This window comes from Chenopodium quinoa, unplaced genomic scaffold (assembly GCF_001683475.1).
Source record: "Chenopodium quinoa cultivar QQ74 unplaced genomic scaffold, ASM168347v1, whole genome shotgun sequence".
In the NCBI taxonomy this organism is placed as follows: Eukaryota; Viridiplantae; Streptophyta; class Magnoliopsida; order Caryophyllales; family Amaranthaceae; genus Chenopodium; species Chenopodium quinoa.
Window position 1 is genome coordinate 6227845 of NW_018742914.1, and position 16714 is coordinate 6244558.

At 33.4% G+C, this 16714-nt stretch overlaps 3 protein-coding genes across 3 annotated transcripts; 1 reads left to right on the forward strand and 2 right to left on the reverse strand.

The window, feature by feature from the left end:
* Positions 1-11: 11 nt before the first annotated feature.
* LOC110728039 (alcohol dehydrogenase class-3-like) lies at positions 12-4744 on the reverse strand. The gene is made up of 9 exons (XM_021907652.1): positions 4587-4744; positions 4356-4492; positions 3440-3486; positions 3028-3353; positions 2173-2255; positions 2002-2077; positions 766-923; positions 500-661; positions 12-391 (listed from the first exon to the last, which is right to left on the reverse strand). The coding sequence occupies exons 1-9, from the start codon at positions 4621-4623 to the stop codon at positions 275-277; spliced, it is 1143 nt and encodes a 380-aa protein (XP_021763344.1). The 5' UTR covers positions 4624-4744; the 3' UTR covers positions 12-274.
* A 3041-nt stretch (positions 4745-7785) lies between these two features.
* Positions 7786-13966, reverse strand: LOC110728041 (U6 snRNA phosphodiesterase-like). Its single transcript, XM_021907654.1, has 6 exons — positions 13644-13966; positions 13419-13511; positions 11044-11293; positions 10839-10935; positions 8457-8522; positions 7786-8342 (listed from the first exon to the last, which is right to left on the reverse strand). Exons 1-6 carry the CDS (start codon positions 13822-13824, stop codon positions 8145-8147), a joined length of 885 nt encoding a protein of 294 aa, XP_021763346.1. The 5' UTR covers positions 13825-13966; the 3' UTR covers positions 7786-8144.
* Positions 13967-15550: 1584 nt separating this feature from the next.
* On the forward strand, positions 15551-16386 carry LOC110728042 (DNA-directed RNA polymerase II subunit 4-like). The gene has a single exon (XM_021907655.1). It carries the CDS (start codon positions 15712-15714, stop codon positions 16126-16128), a length of 417 nt encoding a protein of 138 aa, XP_021763347.1. The 5' UTR covers positions 15551-15711; the 3' UTR covers positions 16129-16386.
* The last annotated feature ends 328 nt before the right edge of the window (positions 16387-16714 follow it).

Consider the following 16714-nt stretch of genomic DNA (forward strand, 5'->3'; position numbering starts at 1 on the left):
ATGTTACAGATGCTGTCAAAAGCTCAAAACATTCAATTGCATAAACTGGTATATATTGCCCTGAAAATTGCAAACTTGCTTTATATTTAGGCTTTGATAATCAGGTGCTGAAGATTCAGTTTAAAAAGGATGCAAAGATACCTCAAAAGGGTTCAACATGTATCGTTTTTCCCCTGTTTTGTCTCTTACATCATCCAGAAAAACATACGACAGCTAGGGTAGAAATCATAGAAAATCATGGCCATGCCACATATATAGAGATTCAACGGTTGATTTATTCATGAGCTGCCAACACACATCGGAGACAACCACCTTCATGCATGAGATCAAAAGCCTTGTTGATGTCTGTGAGGGTCAAGCTATGAGTTATGTACTCATCAACCTTGATCTCCTGCAAATATGCAAATGTGAACAGATATTGAGATATTGGAATAATGAAGCTCTGTCTTTTGATAGGTTTGTGAAAATATAAAGTACTTGGTTAAATTTATTTACTCACCTTCTTTAGGTACTTCTCTACAAGCCAAGGAACTTGAGATCGGCTCTTAAAACCACCAAAAGCTGTTCCCTTCCAAACACGACCAGTGACCAGTTGGAAAGGACGAGTAGAAATCTCCTGACCAGAGGCTGCAACACCCACAATAACAGATGTACCCCAACCCTGCACAAATTTTTCCCAAGCAAATTAGAGAGATCTTCAATCTATATATTTACCTGTGAGTTGATGGCATGGAAAGATAAGACGCAATCAAGCTGCAAACTTACTTTATGACAACACTCCAAGGCAGCCCTCATCACTGAAACATTTCCGATGCATTCAAAGCTGTAGTCAACTCCTCCATCAGTTTGATCCACAATCACTTGTTGTATGGGTTTGTCATAATCCTTTGGATTCACAAACTCTGTAACTCCAAAATTCTTAGCTGCAACATTGAATTTGGGGGGAAAAAAGATGAAGATTTTGAATTAGCGTTATCTAAAAGATGAGCTCAATAATTCTTAACACTGTACAAAGGTTGCAATATAAATCTACACAAGGTAATTTTAAAATGCCAAGTAAAAAAATTTAAGTTAGGTACCACGGGTTGTATAAAAAGGTCAATATACAGAAAACGAATGTGCAAAATGCTATCCATCACAAGGAAAATTAGAAGTCTAAGAAGATCGCAGATACTGCTATAAATCTTTCTGGAAATATAAATTAGCACAGTTTCATTAACAGACAAAAATTAGAAAGAAAGCAAAATACTGGGAGAAATGCATACACTCCATACAAAAATCAATTCAACCTCGTGTACTCTCTTCCAAATTTTCCTTTAACTTAGAAGTAGAAAATAGGCTGGACAACAGCTAAGTATACCTTAAGACCTAAGTCTAAAGCCCACACTCTTGACCAAACAATAGAACGCCAAATCAGCATCAGAACAACAAATTCCAGGAGAGAAGCAAAATTATTTTGTACATTAGCTATTTACATCATCCAAAAATTTAATTGCCGTACCTAGCTTTGCTTCAAGTGTAGTAGAGAAGAGGTCTTACAAAGACAGAACCAACAAAATTTTCTGAAAGATTTAGGATATTTCTTCATGATTCAGACATAAAGTACCAGGCTACCAGCCGATAGACAGATAGATAGAACTCAAATGAGTTGTTTTCAGTGACATGCAATCGCATCAAAAAATTATTGAAAGATTGAAGCTATTGGAATGGAATTATATATCATTAGACCTTCTATGGAATACAATAAAGAAGGCCATAATGAGAGGAATGACACATCCATCGAATTTGTGTAGAAGAAAACATAGGAATGTCACGACACAATGGCAGCAATCAATTGATTTTAGATCATTTCATTTAAGAATGTAATCATTTACCCCTATGCCAGAAAGGAATCTCACTGAGTCAATGTACCACTAGATATGCAACAAGAGTTGATAATGCCAAGCAAATAAAATGGATGAGATATTGACAATCTTCTGGACTAGAGAATGAAGACAATACCTACATCAAACTTCTTGGGATCAATATCAATACCAATGATCCGTGAAGCACCTGCAGCCTTCGCACCCTCTGCAACCTGTCGATGCAGTATCCAGTTAGATCATCACTTCATCAGTAAGACAAGATCACAACTTATTTGAATTAACATAAAGAGGTTCACTGGAAACTTACAGCAAGGCCTACAGTTCCAAGACCAAAAATAGCAACATTGGACCCTGGCTCTACCTTTGCAGTGTTCCAGACAGCTCCAAGACCTGCAGAAATGTCAATAATATTAACAATGATGTTTTCCCTCTAAATGGAACCTAGTCTAGGGAAGAGGAGAAGGGGGGGGAGGGGGGGGGAGAGAGAGAGAGAGAGAGAGATTCGATGCATCAATTACAAAGATAGCAACAAGCATCACAAGAAGATAGAGGGGCAAAAAACAAGGTATAAGCCGTATAACCAATTATTTTCAGCATAAAGTCCTGAAAAATCCATAAAGATAAGGATCAAAAGCACTTTGCCTTGTTCCTAAATGCAACAACCCCTAGTGAATAGAAAAACTAATGGATTAAATAGTCAAATGGTAAAGCTAGCCTAAATCATAAATTCATAACAAATAACAGAACTCCTTAAGATTTAATTGTATCTAATGATGTTCAGTCAAATGAAGGCTAGGATTTGGCTAGACTTGCTAATTGCTATTGTTGGCAACTTTTATATCTAAACAATTTTGTTAAATTCCTACCAAGTGAAACTCGGACTTTCTTGTTATGTCTCTTCAAAATTCAGTCAGGAGATTATGGAATACGTATAGATCATAATCACCATTACAATAAACAAGAATTGTCTTCTAAATTCTGACCTAATATGAAACGGTAAGTTAACATGTTATTTGTATAGTGACAGAGATATATATAATAAGAAGTCAAGGGATACAAAAAAGACTAACTCTCATTAACCAACAGATCAAATTAGAGATGTAACAAGAAAGAGCATGTAATGCTAGTGAATAGTAACTAGCAGATAATAAAAGCATCTTACCAGTAGATACACCACAACCAAGAAGGCAGACTTTGTCCAAAGGAGCTTGTGGATCAATTTTTGCAACACTAACATCATGTACAACAGTGTATTGAGAAAATGTCGAGGTTCCCATGAAGTGGTAAATAGGTTTCCCCTTGACAGAAAAACGACTCTGGCGGTCATTCATCATAACTCCAGCTCCAGTAGCTGTCCGAATTTTTCCACAGAGGTTTGTCTTCCCTGACTTGCAGAATTTACACTCTCTGCACTCAGCTTGATAGCATGGAATAACATGGTCTCCAGGCTTCACTTCTGTTACACCTTCACCAACACTTTCCACAATCCTGCATTGATAAAAATTCAGCCAAAATTGGGTTACAGCCACTTTAGAAAGATTGAGAAAAATCCACAAATTTGTAAAAGCACGTACCCTGCAGCTTCATGACCAAGGATACATGGGAAGAGACCTTCAGGGTCCTGTGACACCATAAATTTATTTAGAATTACCAAACACCATGTTATCACAAATTAAGTTTTATGCACTCTACAAACAACACATGACTCTTCAATAGTGAAAACCATAACTATGCAGCCCAAATTACAATAGTCCAACCTTCAAAAATCCATAAATGTATTTTAACTATCAGACATTTCATATAAGACCCTCATAAGTTACTAAATGTCCTAAATCATGAAATATCAACAAATTGATGCCCATACATCTTATACTTTCAAAACATTTGGTTGCATTGAATTCCATGACTATAATCCAAGTCTTCTTACAAGTAAATACCAAAATACATTGACATCTAATTGCATGCAAAACATCAATTGATATCCCCTACTACTTGGGTTTCAAGTACATTCCAGTGAGAAGTATTAGGACAAAGGGGGTATAAAAGAGGGGAAAACTCCTTAAAGCAGCCATGGGTTATTCTATTAATCCACCTTACAATTAATTTTTGATCTCTAGTGTGAGTAACATAGTTCCTACTATAATTTGATCTACTTTTCCCCTTTAAAGCAAAATTGGCAACCACAACAACAAGGTTTACAGAGGTCAAAATATACATCGTGAATCGCGATACATTACAATTCAGGGAAGGCAGCATATTGGACAAAAGTTTCGAATATTCAAATCAAAAGCCAAGACTTTTCAAACCAACATCGCCAATTTTGAAATAATTAAAAATACCCTAAAAAATTAATCACCAACCATGCAATATTCAATTGGGGAATTCCAAATCCGTTAGCATAATCAATAAACTCATAATCATAATAAATTCAACAACAAAAACCCTAAATTGATGGATGATTAAAATCGATTAAGGAGAGAGAAAATAGACCTTGCCACTCCAAGTGTAAGCATCGGTGTGACAAAGAGCAGTGAAGAGAATTTTGATTCGAACTTCGCCGGCTTGCGGTGGCGCAACCTCGACATCTTCAATTGAGAGAGGTTTGTTGGGTTCCCAGGCCACCGCCGCTGAACAATTGATTTACAGAGATCAACACCATTTTCAGCCATTGAAATGCATGAATTGTGCAGGAATACAAAGAGGAGAGGAGAGAGAAAATACCTTTGCATGTGATGACTTTGCCTTGAGTATCCGCCATTTATGAAGAGTTGATTGAGCTTGGAGTTTTTTTGTGGTGAAAATAAATTTGAGAGTCGTGAGAAATGTGGAGTATATAAATAATGTGGGAGTAGTGTCTAGTGAGTAGTGAGCACTATAAAGCTGTATTTTTATGGTTTATGGTCATTTTTAAATGGATCTTCCTTAAATTATAACCAACGACTTCGTATTTTCGCTCAAAACAATACACATTAGTGGATTTTAAGTTGAAATAGTATGAACTCACAAATTTTATTCCTTGATGAAGTTTTTGATTAAGACGATTGTTTATCAAATTTACGATAATTTAGTTTTAAGGTTATGTACATAACTGCCCACTGACAATTTGGCGACTTTATTGGGAAGGATTCTTGGTTATTTATCGATTTGAGGATTCTTGGTTATTTATCGATTTGGTTACTTGACCCGCCCCACTGACATCCTTATACAAAATTTGAAAACTTTTCGAGATGTTAAATACGTTAACTAACATTAGGAATGTTAAATTAAAATGAACTATAATTGTAGAATTTTTTTTATAAATGGTTATATGAGGTCGTTCATTTTTGTTTTTATAACAAGAAAAGAGATTTCATTAATAAAATATAGTCAAACGACACTTATGTGTACTCTCTCCTTTTTTTTATTTGCATCCCTTGTGGATGCACGGAGTTTTAGGCGAAAGTATGTGAGAAAAAATAAATACTTTTTATTATTTAAGAGGGACCATATAAAAGAAAAAAATAATAAAATATAGCACTTCGTTTAAAGTTATCAAATATAGAAGTGATGCATTTTAAAATATCCATAAAAGAAAGTGATGCAAATAATAAAAAAAATGGAGGGAATAATTCCTAAGAAATCAAGAATTCTAACGCGGCGGATTATGATAGTACTTATTGAGACGAATTCAAAATGGTCCAACATGAATATGTTTTTCCTTACATATTATTCACAAAATACGGTCAAAGAAGGGGTGGTGAATAGTGTAAAAGTCAAAGCGGGTTAAGTAAAAAAGAACAGAGGAAGTAGTTTATAATGCTAACAAGCTAGGTTTAACCACACATGATGCTTGATTCTCCTTTCACAATTCTTGAACTTTTACCAACTTCTTACAAAATGTTTTGCATACATTTGAACATTTTCAATAAATAAGTTTTGATGATGTAATCTATTAATTAACTATGACTAAAACAAAAATCTGCTGACATCATCCTCTCTCTCAAATATATATATGTCACTTTCTCATGAAAAATTTTCCCGCCGAATGCACTTATGATGTCATATATGTTTTTTTTTTTTTGAGGAATTAATTTTTTTTAATCATTTTTATTTCAATCTTTTGACTGTGTCAATAAATAAATAAATAAATTTTATTTTTGGTTGGAATAAATAAATTGATATATTTAATAGTTTCAATCTAATATCATATAACTAATATATAAAGCTAAACTTTTAGCCAGACGATGAGACAGCGACACTTGGTATTCCAACTTTTCGCCAAGTGTCGCGCCACGTTGGAGCAATTTAAATAGACTTCATAAGATTAAAAAAAATAGAATTTTAGGATAAAATTTTAAGTTTAGAATTTTATTTTCGATAAAAAACCAATATTTATGATATACAAATTGAATTATAATTTTATTCAAAAAGATTATTAGATTATAATTCTTAAAAATTATCATGTAAATTTAATTTTTTATGTCATAATTTTTTTTTTGGAGCGAAGGAATCAGTTTAAAGTGTAAAACATCTATTTATAATATATATTAATCGGTTAAAATACTATACTTCACAACTTATAGAATTTTATTACCACATAGACCTGTCAATTAGGATTGAGTCATGAGTCATCTCGGATTGGGTCACTTTGTTACGAGTCAAGAAATGTTCAACCCTTACCCAAAGTTTTGGGTTCGGGTCAACTCAACGGGCTTTGAACATTTATCTTATTTAATTTATTATTTGTTTATTTTTTATGTACTAAATCGAACATTTCCACCAATATAAGTATTAATCATTACATGCCTACTAGATAGCAAATCGTAACAAAGCACATCAATAAACTAATTTTGTACCAATGGTATATTTTAAATTTGACGTATAGATAAAAAAATTTATCTTTAAATTCAATAAACAACCCAGGCATCGCACGAGCACAAAACTAGTATATATATATATATATATATATATATATATATATATATATATATATATATAAAGGGGAGTTTTCCCCGAGTTTTTAGAGAGCCACATAGGATTTATTTTTCTTAGCGCGGCATGTAGGATTATGAATTTAATTTGTAGCCAATTAAATAAGAGATTATTAATTTATTTTACAATTAAATAATTTGAATGCCACGTTAGCAAAATTGACGAATGAAATTTTAAAGTTTAAACTAATTAAATACAAAATATTATCTTTTGAGATTAGAAATTTTATTTAATATTTTAAAGCTAATATAATAACAAAAATCACATAAATATGAAAAATATTTTTTTTAAAAATACTAACAAACCATGCATCGCACGGGTTTCATCTAGTAAATAATATAAGGGTCTAATCTAGTATTACACACATTACGTATGGCCCTAATTACATGTAACACTTTTTAAATAGGCGTAATTTGATAAAACTACCCACCTAATAGGACATTCGAAGTCATAAATGCAAATTAGAGGTTGCATCCCATCTCAACAAATAACAACAGTTCATATATATCGGCAAGAATCCTGCACCATCAACCTCATCATGTATTTAGAAATTTCTTAATCATCTGTCATATTTCCTGCATAATGAACTTAATACCCCTCATTAAACTTAGCGTGCATTTTAAAATCTCTTTATTAGGCTTTCAAACAGTATCTATTACATTATTAGGATCTAAATTATCTTTTTCTTTACAAAATAAAATTAAATATAAGAGGAGTGATAATATTGTATTCAATAATTCAACGACAAACTGAACATCCAATAGTTGGCATTTCCTATTCATTTTTACAGATAATTATTTTATCAAATATTCTAATCTTAAAAATTGGCAATCAAATCTCTCAATTTGATACCAAGTTCTCTTTTTGCCAAGAAACAAATCAAACAACTTTTCAAAAAAAACAAAAAAAAAAGAAACAAATTAAACAATAATTGTATGTGGAATATGAGTATTTTTAATGTCTCACATAAAATACCTTTTTGTTGCAAATAAAAGAAAACAAAGGTAGCAAAAATCTCATTTCTTACTTAGTACAGCAACAGTTTGTGTCAAATTCTCCTAAACTACATTACTATGTATTTTACTAAGATTGAGTAATAAAAAGAGTTTAAGAATAATCCAACTTACAAGAAGACAGACCACATTTCCTTCATTCCTTGTATCTGAGTACCTATGCAATAATAACAAAGGGGTTGAACAAACTGCACTTCTAAACAGGCCCTACATCATGGGTTTCTATATAAACTTTAAATTATGAACATTCACTCTCTATGGTGAGCCCCATGATCATCCAATTGACCGAAAATTCTCAATCATCTGGCAATTTACAGATTTTATAGGTTTTACTGCCTATTTTGCACTCTATACCACTGAATTTAGCAGTGAAAACCCGTTTCTGTAATGAATTCCTGCCTTCAGGATGTTTCTTTGCTTCTTCTACTACTCTTCGCAGTAAATCACTTGTATCACCAGACGCCCATGTTAATGATATATGAGGTCGAGGATCCTGCAATACGTATCCAGCCTCAGTAGCTTATCAAAAGAAAATGAATTAAGAAATAGCCTCAGACTGCACATATCAGTCCTCGTAAACTTAAAATGAACATTGTCTGAGTCAAACCTTGTAAAATTCAGGAAGATTGTGGAGCCTGTAGGCTTCGTTAACAGCTTGAATCTGCTTTGTTATCTGTAACAATGAAGACAAGGTCAACGCTAACTCTATCATGTGAAAAGGCAACTAGCTAATGGAAAATAGTTTACAGATCAATTCCTCGATTGAATTACATCAATATATTTTAGTCTCAACAACCAATAATGTTGTGATAATTAATTCATTGTTTGCAAATCAAGAATGAAAGGACTTGAAGCCACCATATTTGTTTCTTACAGCTCAAACAATGCACAGAAGAACTTGACTTTCAATCACAAAGTACATAGACATATAGATAAGGGTCTAGTTATTGTCCGGGAGATATAATGACAGGAAAAACATGACAGTAAAAACAGGGGAAAAAATTAGAGAAAACCTGAACAAAGGAAAGTAAGTATAGTTTGCAAAACACAAGTTAGGTAAAAGAAAATGTACTCCATATATATCTATAATCATGACATGTCCTCCGCAAAGATTTCCTCCCTTCACGCTACTCTGTCCAACAACAATATTTTCTCAGTCTCCAAAAGGCTCATATCACTTCCGATCACCCTCCTCCAAGTTTTCTTAGGTCTTCCGCTACCCCTCATGATCCCATCAATTTGCCACTCTTCAAGCTTCCTTACCAAAGCCTCACTTGATCTCCATCTTATATAGCCAAACCACCTGGGCGATTCTCCTCATCTTGTTTTCAATAGATTTCACCCTTTTCTTTCTAATATCTCATTCCTCAGCCGATCCTTTCTTTTATGGCCACACATCCAAAGCATCATACGTAGCTCCACCAAACTTCTAACCACAACTCATAATTTTCCTGGCATCCTATTTCTCTGTCAAGAGAAGAAGATTGGCATATAGCATCTCAGACCAGGCTTTTATAGCAATTGATTATCAAAGCTAAAAGCTACAAACTCTGCATAGTTCATAATAGGCACTTTCCCAAATCCTAGAATCCATCACTTGAACTAGATGAAAAAATCCTCATTCATATCATCAGCTACAGGATTCTGGCTTTTCCAATATCCATTGAAATTGTCCTTGAACCATTATTAGTTTTAGGTAAGAAAATTAAGTGATAGATGAAAATGGATCTAACGAGGGGAGCCAGAAGGCCACTGAAATCATGCAAAAAGAACAAAACAGCCTTTAAATAACATGTTAGATTACGGACAGCTCCATGAACAAGAACCAAAATGAAGCTAAGAAAATAAATACCTATCCCACAAAGCAGCTAGACTGGACAAACAACACAAAGCAGCTAGACTGAACAAACAATTTTAGAACACCTTTCCATTCCTTTCCAACCAAACCACCCATAAAACAGCAAAGAAAGCATAATGCCTCAAAATTCTAGCCCTACACAGTAGACACCTCCCAAAACTCACATTAATGACCCTGCAAATCATCTAAACAATAGGCGGACCTGCCCACCTTATCCCAACAAATGCATAAGTCTCTTCCATAGATAAAGTCATCAGTCATTACATCACCACACAAAACCAATTGATTTCACCACAAACGAAAATAAAATTAATATAAATAAAAAAAAAAAAAAAGGTACACATGAGAAAACGCCTGGCAAAGCCTCCAGACCTGTATGTCTCACAAGCATTGAGCTTCCCCAAACTAGACACCAAAAGTCCAACACTCATTCAATAAAGCAGCAAATGATAAAGTGCAATAAATAACACTAAGAAGTCAGCCAAAAGTAACTCCTAATACTAAAACGCAAAAACAAAAGAAATTCCTCACCACTAAATACACAACTGACGAGACAAAACCTAGTAGGACCTCTGAAACTACAACTTGTCACAGGTATTGAACAAAACTAGATAGTCACAACTCACATAAATACTTTCATGCGTTACCTAGACCATCCAACCAAAAGAAGAAAATGAGAAATGCTGCAATTTAAGAGCTTCTACGCGTGGTAACAGATAGAATGACAGTAGAAGCAACCAAAGTATCAATTGACCAAGTCTTCCTGTCCTGAGCCTCAGTCAAGAAGATTCTTTCTAAAATGAATTTTCCATGAAGATATAGTCTACTGCTCCCCACAAGAAAAGGAAGATAGGACGGAAAGTAAACAATCCACAGACTAGGAAGAGTAATCTAAAAGAGCACTCCTTGTTTCCTTTCAGCCCTCTGTCCAAAAATAATATCAAATTACTGAATAGAATACAAAAGTTATGCCAGAGGTAACTTTTAACTGCTGTTTTCTTTTTTCTTTTTTTTTGGCTGTCTTTCTCTAATTTTGTGCATACATTATTCTTTAGGGAGGAATTGGGTATTTGGGTTACAGGATATAAGCATCCATTTAAAAAAAAATATAAAACAGAAGTTAAAAATTACCTCTGGCAAACCTCCTGTAGTGACTTCTAAAGAAAGAAAGGCCCGCGTATGATCGTCATTGACAAATACCTCCCATTTATTGAAATCAATCCAATACCTGACCCAAAAAAATCAGATGCAAATACGCAAGAAGTCAAGAGGACAATTACAATAATGTATGCTCATTGTGCATGAAAAAACACTAAACAAGAAATAAAAGGCTAACCGTTTCTGAATTTGCAACTTTTGTCGAAGCATGGTGACCATTGAATCTATTTGATGCACCCTGATAGGGACAGTTCTTCCTAAACTTATATGAAATTCTCTCCCTAAGGCAATGTGTTCAAGCTTCTGATCATCATTTAAAATATTTTCGAGTGGGATGTCAGCATCAATGACATGTAGACCAGGAACACTTGATGAAACTTTTTTTATGAACTGGGAAGCCTCTTTCCTTGCTGGTTGTGGTATAAAAACTACAAGGAAATTATTCTATATTGAGTGTCAGTAATTACTATCAAAAAAGAAAAGTAGATACAGACTTAAAAAAAAAAAAAAAAAAAAAAAAAAAAAAAAAACAATGAGATGACTCACATGTAGGAGTGTAGGACATCAGACAGCAATAACTCATTTTATGCCTAATTACTAATTTACGAAATCTACCACTGTCTAAGCAGGTAACATAAGCATACTTTCCATTTTATACACCCAGTTAAGAATCATCGACATATGTCTAAGGTGGAAACACAGGGAGCAATGCAAACACTAGGTCAACCTACATGAAGTAAAGTCTGAGAAAACATGAGTTAATGACCTAAAGAGAAAGGGAAGAAGAGAATGAAAGTTTAGCACACTACAAAGACAAACAGATAAGTACAAAACCAAGACATTACTTTGAAGGTTATTTTTAATACTCCCTCCGTTTCATTTTGTTAGTCCCCTTTGGAATCAATCACTTAAAATAAGAAAATGAGGAATCTTAGTAATTTGGAATTTGATTGCAACTTTGTAATTAATGTTTTGTTTTTTCTTGTTTTATTTATGGTTATTGGCTATAATTAATCGCCTATTATAAATTTTGATTGGAAAATTTGACATGTCAGCAATCCACTAGCACATACATTAACCAATCAAAATTATTTGATTCTTTAAACACCCAATTAGATTAATTGTTCATGGATTATGAAAATTATTCACTTTATAATTAATGTTGGGAAATATTCAATATGGGTACATCATTTTGAAACGCCCAAAATAGTATATGGGACTAACAAAATGAAACGGAGGGAGTACAAACAAAACAATAACAGCACAAACCTTTTTGTTCGTTTAGGCAACCATAAAGTTCGCATTACGTACTGAGTATTTTCTAATTGAGTTCAATTAATTTCAAGAACTTAGTTTCCAACTAATCAAGAGTTCAGAAGTGTTGGATACTTGGATTTGTTTACACTTCATGATTAGGTTGCTTTTCTTTTCATGGTCATATCAGTAACCAACTACATGTAACTATCTGATTGAAGATGTTGCATATATGTCCATTAAAAGTATGAAAAGACGATGAGAATTTTGCAGTAATTATGGTAACCACTTAGAGTTATACTAATTTCAAGATCTAAAATAAATCACCTCTTTGCAATTGTAGGCTGACAAGGTTAAGACTAAAAAGATCTTTCAAAAATAGCAAAGGTAAGGTAGCATACATATGATATTGATATAATGATATGTAACACCTCAAATTCCTCTCTTTTAGTATAATAATCATAAATCCTCTTTTGATATAGAGAAGGTCAACCTTAAGTTTAGGGATAGCTCCTTACCCCTTTCCTTCATTACAAAGTTTTATTATGCTCTAAATTCCATTATCATTTAAGATATCCTCATACTTGATAAGCAATACATCATGCCTAGGTAAGGTGGCAAATGAGCGGGCTAGGAGAACCTTCCATTGTTTCCTTTTCATGTCTTCGTGACCAATTTTATTACACAGATGTTCAGCATAGCTCTCAAGTCTCTTTTGCATTTCGTGGATATAAAAAGTTAGCCTTACATGGTCCAAGAAACTCATCATCTGTTTTATAATTCGAACATACATATCAAATCAACCAGCATACTTCATCACACAATTATTCAAATATTCCGCGAAGAATAAATCATATCTCCAAGACTCCAACCACTTCACAATTACGAATAAGTGAATAACTTGTAAATATTTACCCAATATAATCAAGAATGATCATATCCACTCCCTTACAACCCCTCAGAAATAATTATCATGATTAAAAATAAAAAATAAAAAATAAAAGTTTATCCCCCAAAATGGTCTGGATTACCTAACCAGGGTAACCATTCTATGGGATAAATTTGCATTCTTCTGTAGCAATTATGCAGCAAATTTCAACCCCACATAAAAAAAAAAAAAAAATAAATAAATAAATAAATAAAAACAACAACAACAACACAATTATAAAAACATGTAATCTCAAGCAGTAGTTTCAATGTAGTATCAAATATTTAACATACCACTTCACAACCAATCAATCAATACATATAACACACAAAATTAACAAATGTGAATCATATGCAAGGTACCGAGTGTACCTGGGATGTAAACATGTACAGCATAGTTGCCTTCTACATGGGGAAAGCTCCGAACCCTTGCGGGTTGACCCGTTTGCAAGTTATCAATTGTACCTTAAAAAGAACAGCAAACAAAACATCAAACAGTCGGTGGGCATACTTTAAATTCGACCCAAATTGAATTAGCAGCATACATGAAAGAATAGAATGGTTTAGAGAGTGGGAGAAAGGAGGGGTTTTGCTTACCAAGGAGAGAATTTGGTGGGGTGAGGAGAGATAGTGGAGGCGGAGGAAGCGGCGATGGCGACGGAGATTGCGACGGCGGCGGATTCTGAGGCGGAATTGAGACTGGTGTTGACGAGTTCGAGTTCGAGTCCGAGTCCGAGTCTGAGTCTGAATCGCCGTAAGATGCTAAAAGAGCATCCATGGTTGGTTGCCAGTTTTCAGTTCTTCTCACTGACGAGAACTAGAAATGGAGGAAAGTTATGCATTTACTAATGCATAACATTGAATAAAATATTATAAAAACACATGGTGAAGAAGAGAGAAAAAAGGAGAGAGAGGCATGTAGGCGGACCACACCTATTTCTTAGTCGGATTATATCACGTAATGGGGACCACATGCATTGTTCCACTGAAAGTTTATATAGTACCATTAAATCCTCAGTGGTACTATTTATGCATAAATTTAGTACAACTAAATGCATATATAATATCATTATGTGCACATATAGTATCACTGTATATTCAATGGTACCATTTGATCATCCAATGATATCAGAATATTTATTCATTTGTACATATGCATAATTACATGAATACCCTTTGTTATGCATTTCTAAATGCCTAACATTCCTCCCTTTAAAATTCCTCTTGAAATGACCTTTCTTTCTCCAAAAACCGTTGATGTTTAAGGAGAGGTTATATTTGTCTTTTTATTCTATAAATTGGGGTTAAATTGTAATTTGTAGGTTATCAAAATTGTGTTGATAGTTTGATATTCCATTGTGGCTTGTCATAATGTCATTTGACACACTTATTACATTGATCACATTATTCATATAGACATATCAGTAGATGATAAATTTAGGGTTGTCTTGCCCTAATTGGTATCCAATTAATCAAAACTCGAGTCTCAAAGCCTCAAAGGGCTGCCTTGTTTTTTTTTTTTTTTGGGGGGGGGGGGGGTTATGGAAAGCCTCGATTAATCTTTTTGATAAACAAGATTTATTTATCATATGACAGCTTTGTCAATATTTGTTTAGGGTTTGTTTGGCATCACTGTGATTTTCTGTTTTTTGGTTTTTTGATTTTTAAAATCATATGATATATGTCATATAATGAATTAAAAATTAGTCAAACTTATTAAAATCATGATAATTTTGAAAACTTACAACAGAAAAATGAAAACACCTTTTTCTTGTTTCCTGTTTTTAGTTTTTAGTTTTCAAAAAAAACATAAAACAAAAAACAAAAAACGATGTCAAACACGCCTTTAGTTATTTGTGTTCTATTGTTTTTGTTTTCAGGGGTTTTACACTTTTACTTTCCTCCTCTATTAATAAACATATTAAAAAAATGACAAAATAGGAGCATGGTGAAACCCAAGAGGAAGGGTTTGTTGGAAATAAATTGGAAAAATAATTTGGAAACTTAGGTGGGTGAGTCACATATAACCTTCCACTCATCTTAAAACGATTTACGCCCTCCAATACAAATGATAAGGAGTTAACGGCGTGTCATTCCCATATAAAACCCCAACTTATACACTCTCTAAACTGCATAATAAGGATTTAAGGAGTAGAATCGTTTCATTAATACAACCAAAATATCTGACTTTGTATATTATCCAAGCATGTAAAATATAATACGTGAATAGTGCAAAAATTAAAGAACACTTAAAAAACACACAGAAGGAATATAATAACTTTTCATCTCAAATTCGTAATCAATTTAGCTTAATAATCCTTTTTTTTTTTTCTTTGGTCGGAAACTTAAGAATATCTTAAAACCAAATTACCAATTAGGTGCCCTAAAAAAAAAATAAACATAAAAAATAAACAAATCTAGCAATTGGGTAATTCTACAAAAAAAAATTACCAAAATCAAAAAAAGTTTTTTTTTTTTTTTTGACGGGCAGTTCCATAAAGTTAAAAACTCCACTCTTTACAAAATAAATAAATAAAAATAAAAAAAGAAAAATAAAAATAAAAATAAAAAGCCTCCACTACCCTTATAAATTGCAAAACCCATCTAACATCTTCTTCCCTCTCTCAAACCCCAGAAAATCTCCCTCTTTTTCCACAAATCTACAATGTCAGGAGAAGAAGAAGAGAATGCATCAGAGCTTAAATTGGGCGAAGATTTCGTCAAAGAAAAGTGTTTGATGAATGGAGAAGTAGCCATGATTCTAGAACACAGATTAGAACAATTACAGCAAGTTTCAGATGATCCCTTGAATCAGATGCCTCAAGTTTTCGAGAAATCTCTGCAATATGTTAAGCGATTCAGTCGATACAAAAACCCAGATGCTGTTCGACAGGTTAGAGAGATTCTTAGTCGTCATCAATTAGCCGAATTCGAGCTCGCTGTTCTTGGTAATCTTTGCCCAGAAACTGTTGAAGAAGCCATTGCTATGGTACCTTCGCTTAAAGATAAAGGAAGGGATCTTGATGATGAAGCTATTGAGAAGATGCTTACTGATCTTGCTATGGTTAAGAAGTTTGAGTGATTTTGGTTTCTGGGTTGTTTGGATTTTAGGGTTAGGGTTTCTGGGTACCGCGAATTTATCATCAGTTTTTAGAATTTGGTGTTGTTAGGATTGTTAATTGAGAATTCTAATGCTATGTATTGTTCAATTTGATGAGAATTTGATGGTAGTAAATTGGTAATTGGAATGTTTGTTATGTGCATATCAAGTGTTATTGAACTGGAATTGGAAAGTATGGTTATATGATCGATCAAACTTGTGATTGACTGTCATTGATCATTCCTATGTTGTGATACCTTTGTGTTTGTTCGTTCATACTTGCTTGCCGGATGTTTAAAACACGATTTTCGGCATTGCCTTCTGTATGATACTTACATTCATGTATGCAAAATTTTATGGTCATTAATATAATGAGGAATTTTGAGATGGTTATTATGAAGATAATCAATAAAGGGCACAATACTTTTCGGTATTAAGACGATGTTATTGCCAAGAAATACAATCATTGATCATGTATTTACTAGAAGCTAGTTTAGTCATTCTGCTTGTTAGAAGTTAAGGTTTTTACTTTGCACTATGGAAGCCTTGTAGTCTGCATAAAGAGAAG

Bases quoted from the DNA above. Each gene is read 5' to 3' on its own strand.
- LOC110728039 (XM_021907652.1), bottom strand. From the start codon at position 4,623: ATGGCGGATACTCAAGGCAAAGTCATCACATGCAAAG. The intron at 3,487-4,355 runs GTCTATTTTCTC...ATGGTGTCACAG, and splicing joins CTTACACTTGGAGTGGCAAG to GACCCTGAAGGTCTCTTCCC. The intron at 392-499 runs GTGAGTAAATAA...GCATATTTGCAG, and splicing joins TAGAGAAGTACCTAAAGAAG to GAGATCAAGGTTGATGAGTA.
- LOC110728042 (XM_021907655.1), top strand. From the start codon at position 15,712: ATGTCAGGAGAAGAAGAAGAGAATGCATCAGAGCTTAAATTGGGCGAA.
- LOC110728041 (XM_021907654.1), bottom strand. From the start codon at position 13,824: ATGGATGCTCTTTTAGCATCTTACGGCGATTCAGACTCAGACTCGGAC. The intron at 11,294-13,418 runs GTACACTCGGTA...ATTTCCTTGTAG, and splicing joins TGTACATGTTTACATCCCAG to TTTTTATACCACAACCAGCA. The intron at 10,936-11,043 runs GTTAGCCTTTTA...TTTTTGGGTCAG, and splicing joins AAGTTGCAAATTCAGAAACG to GTATTGGATTGATTTCAATA.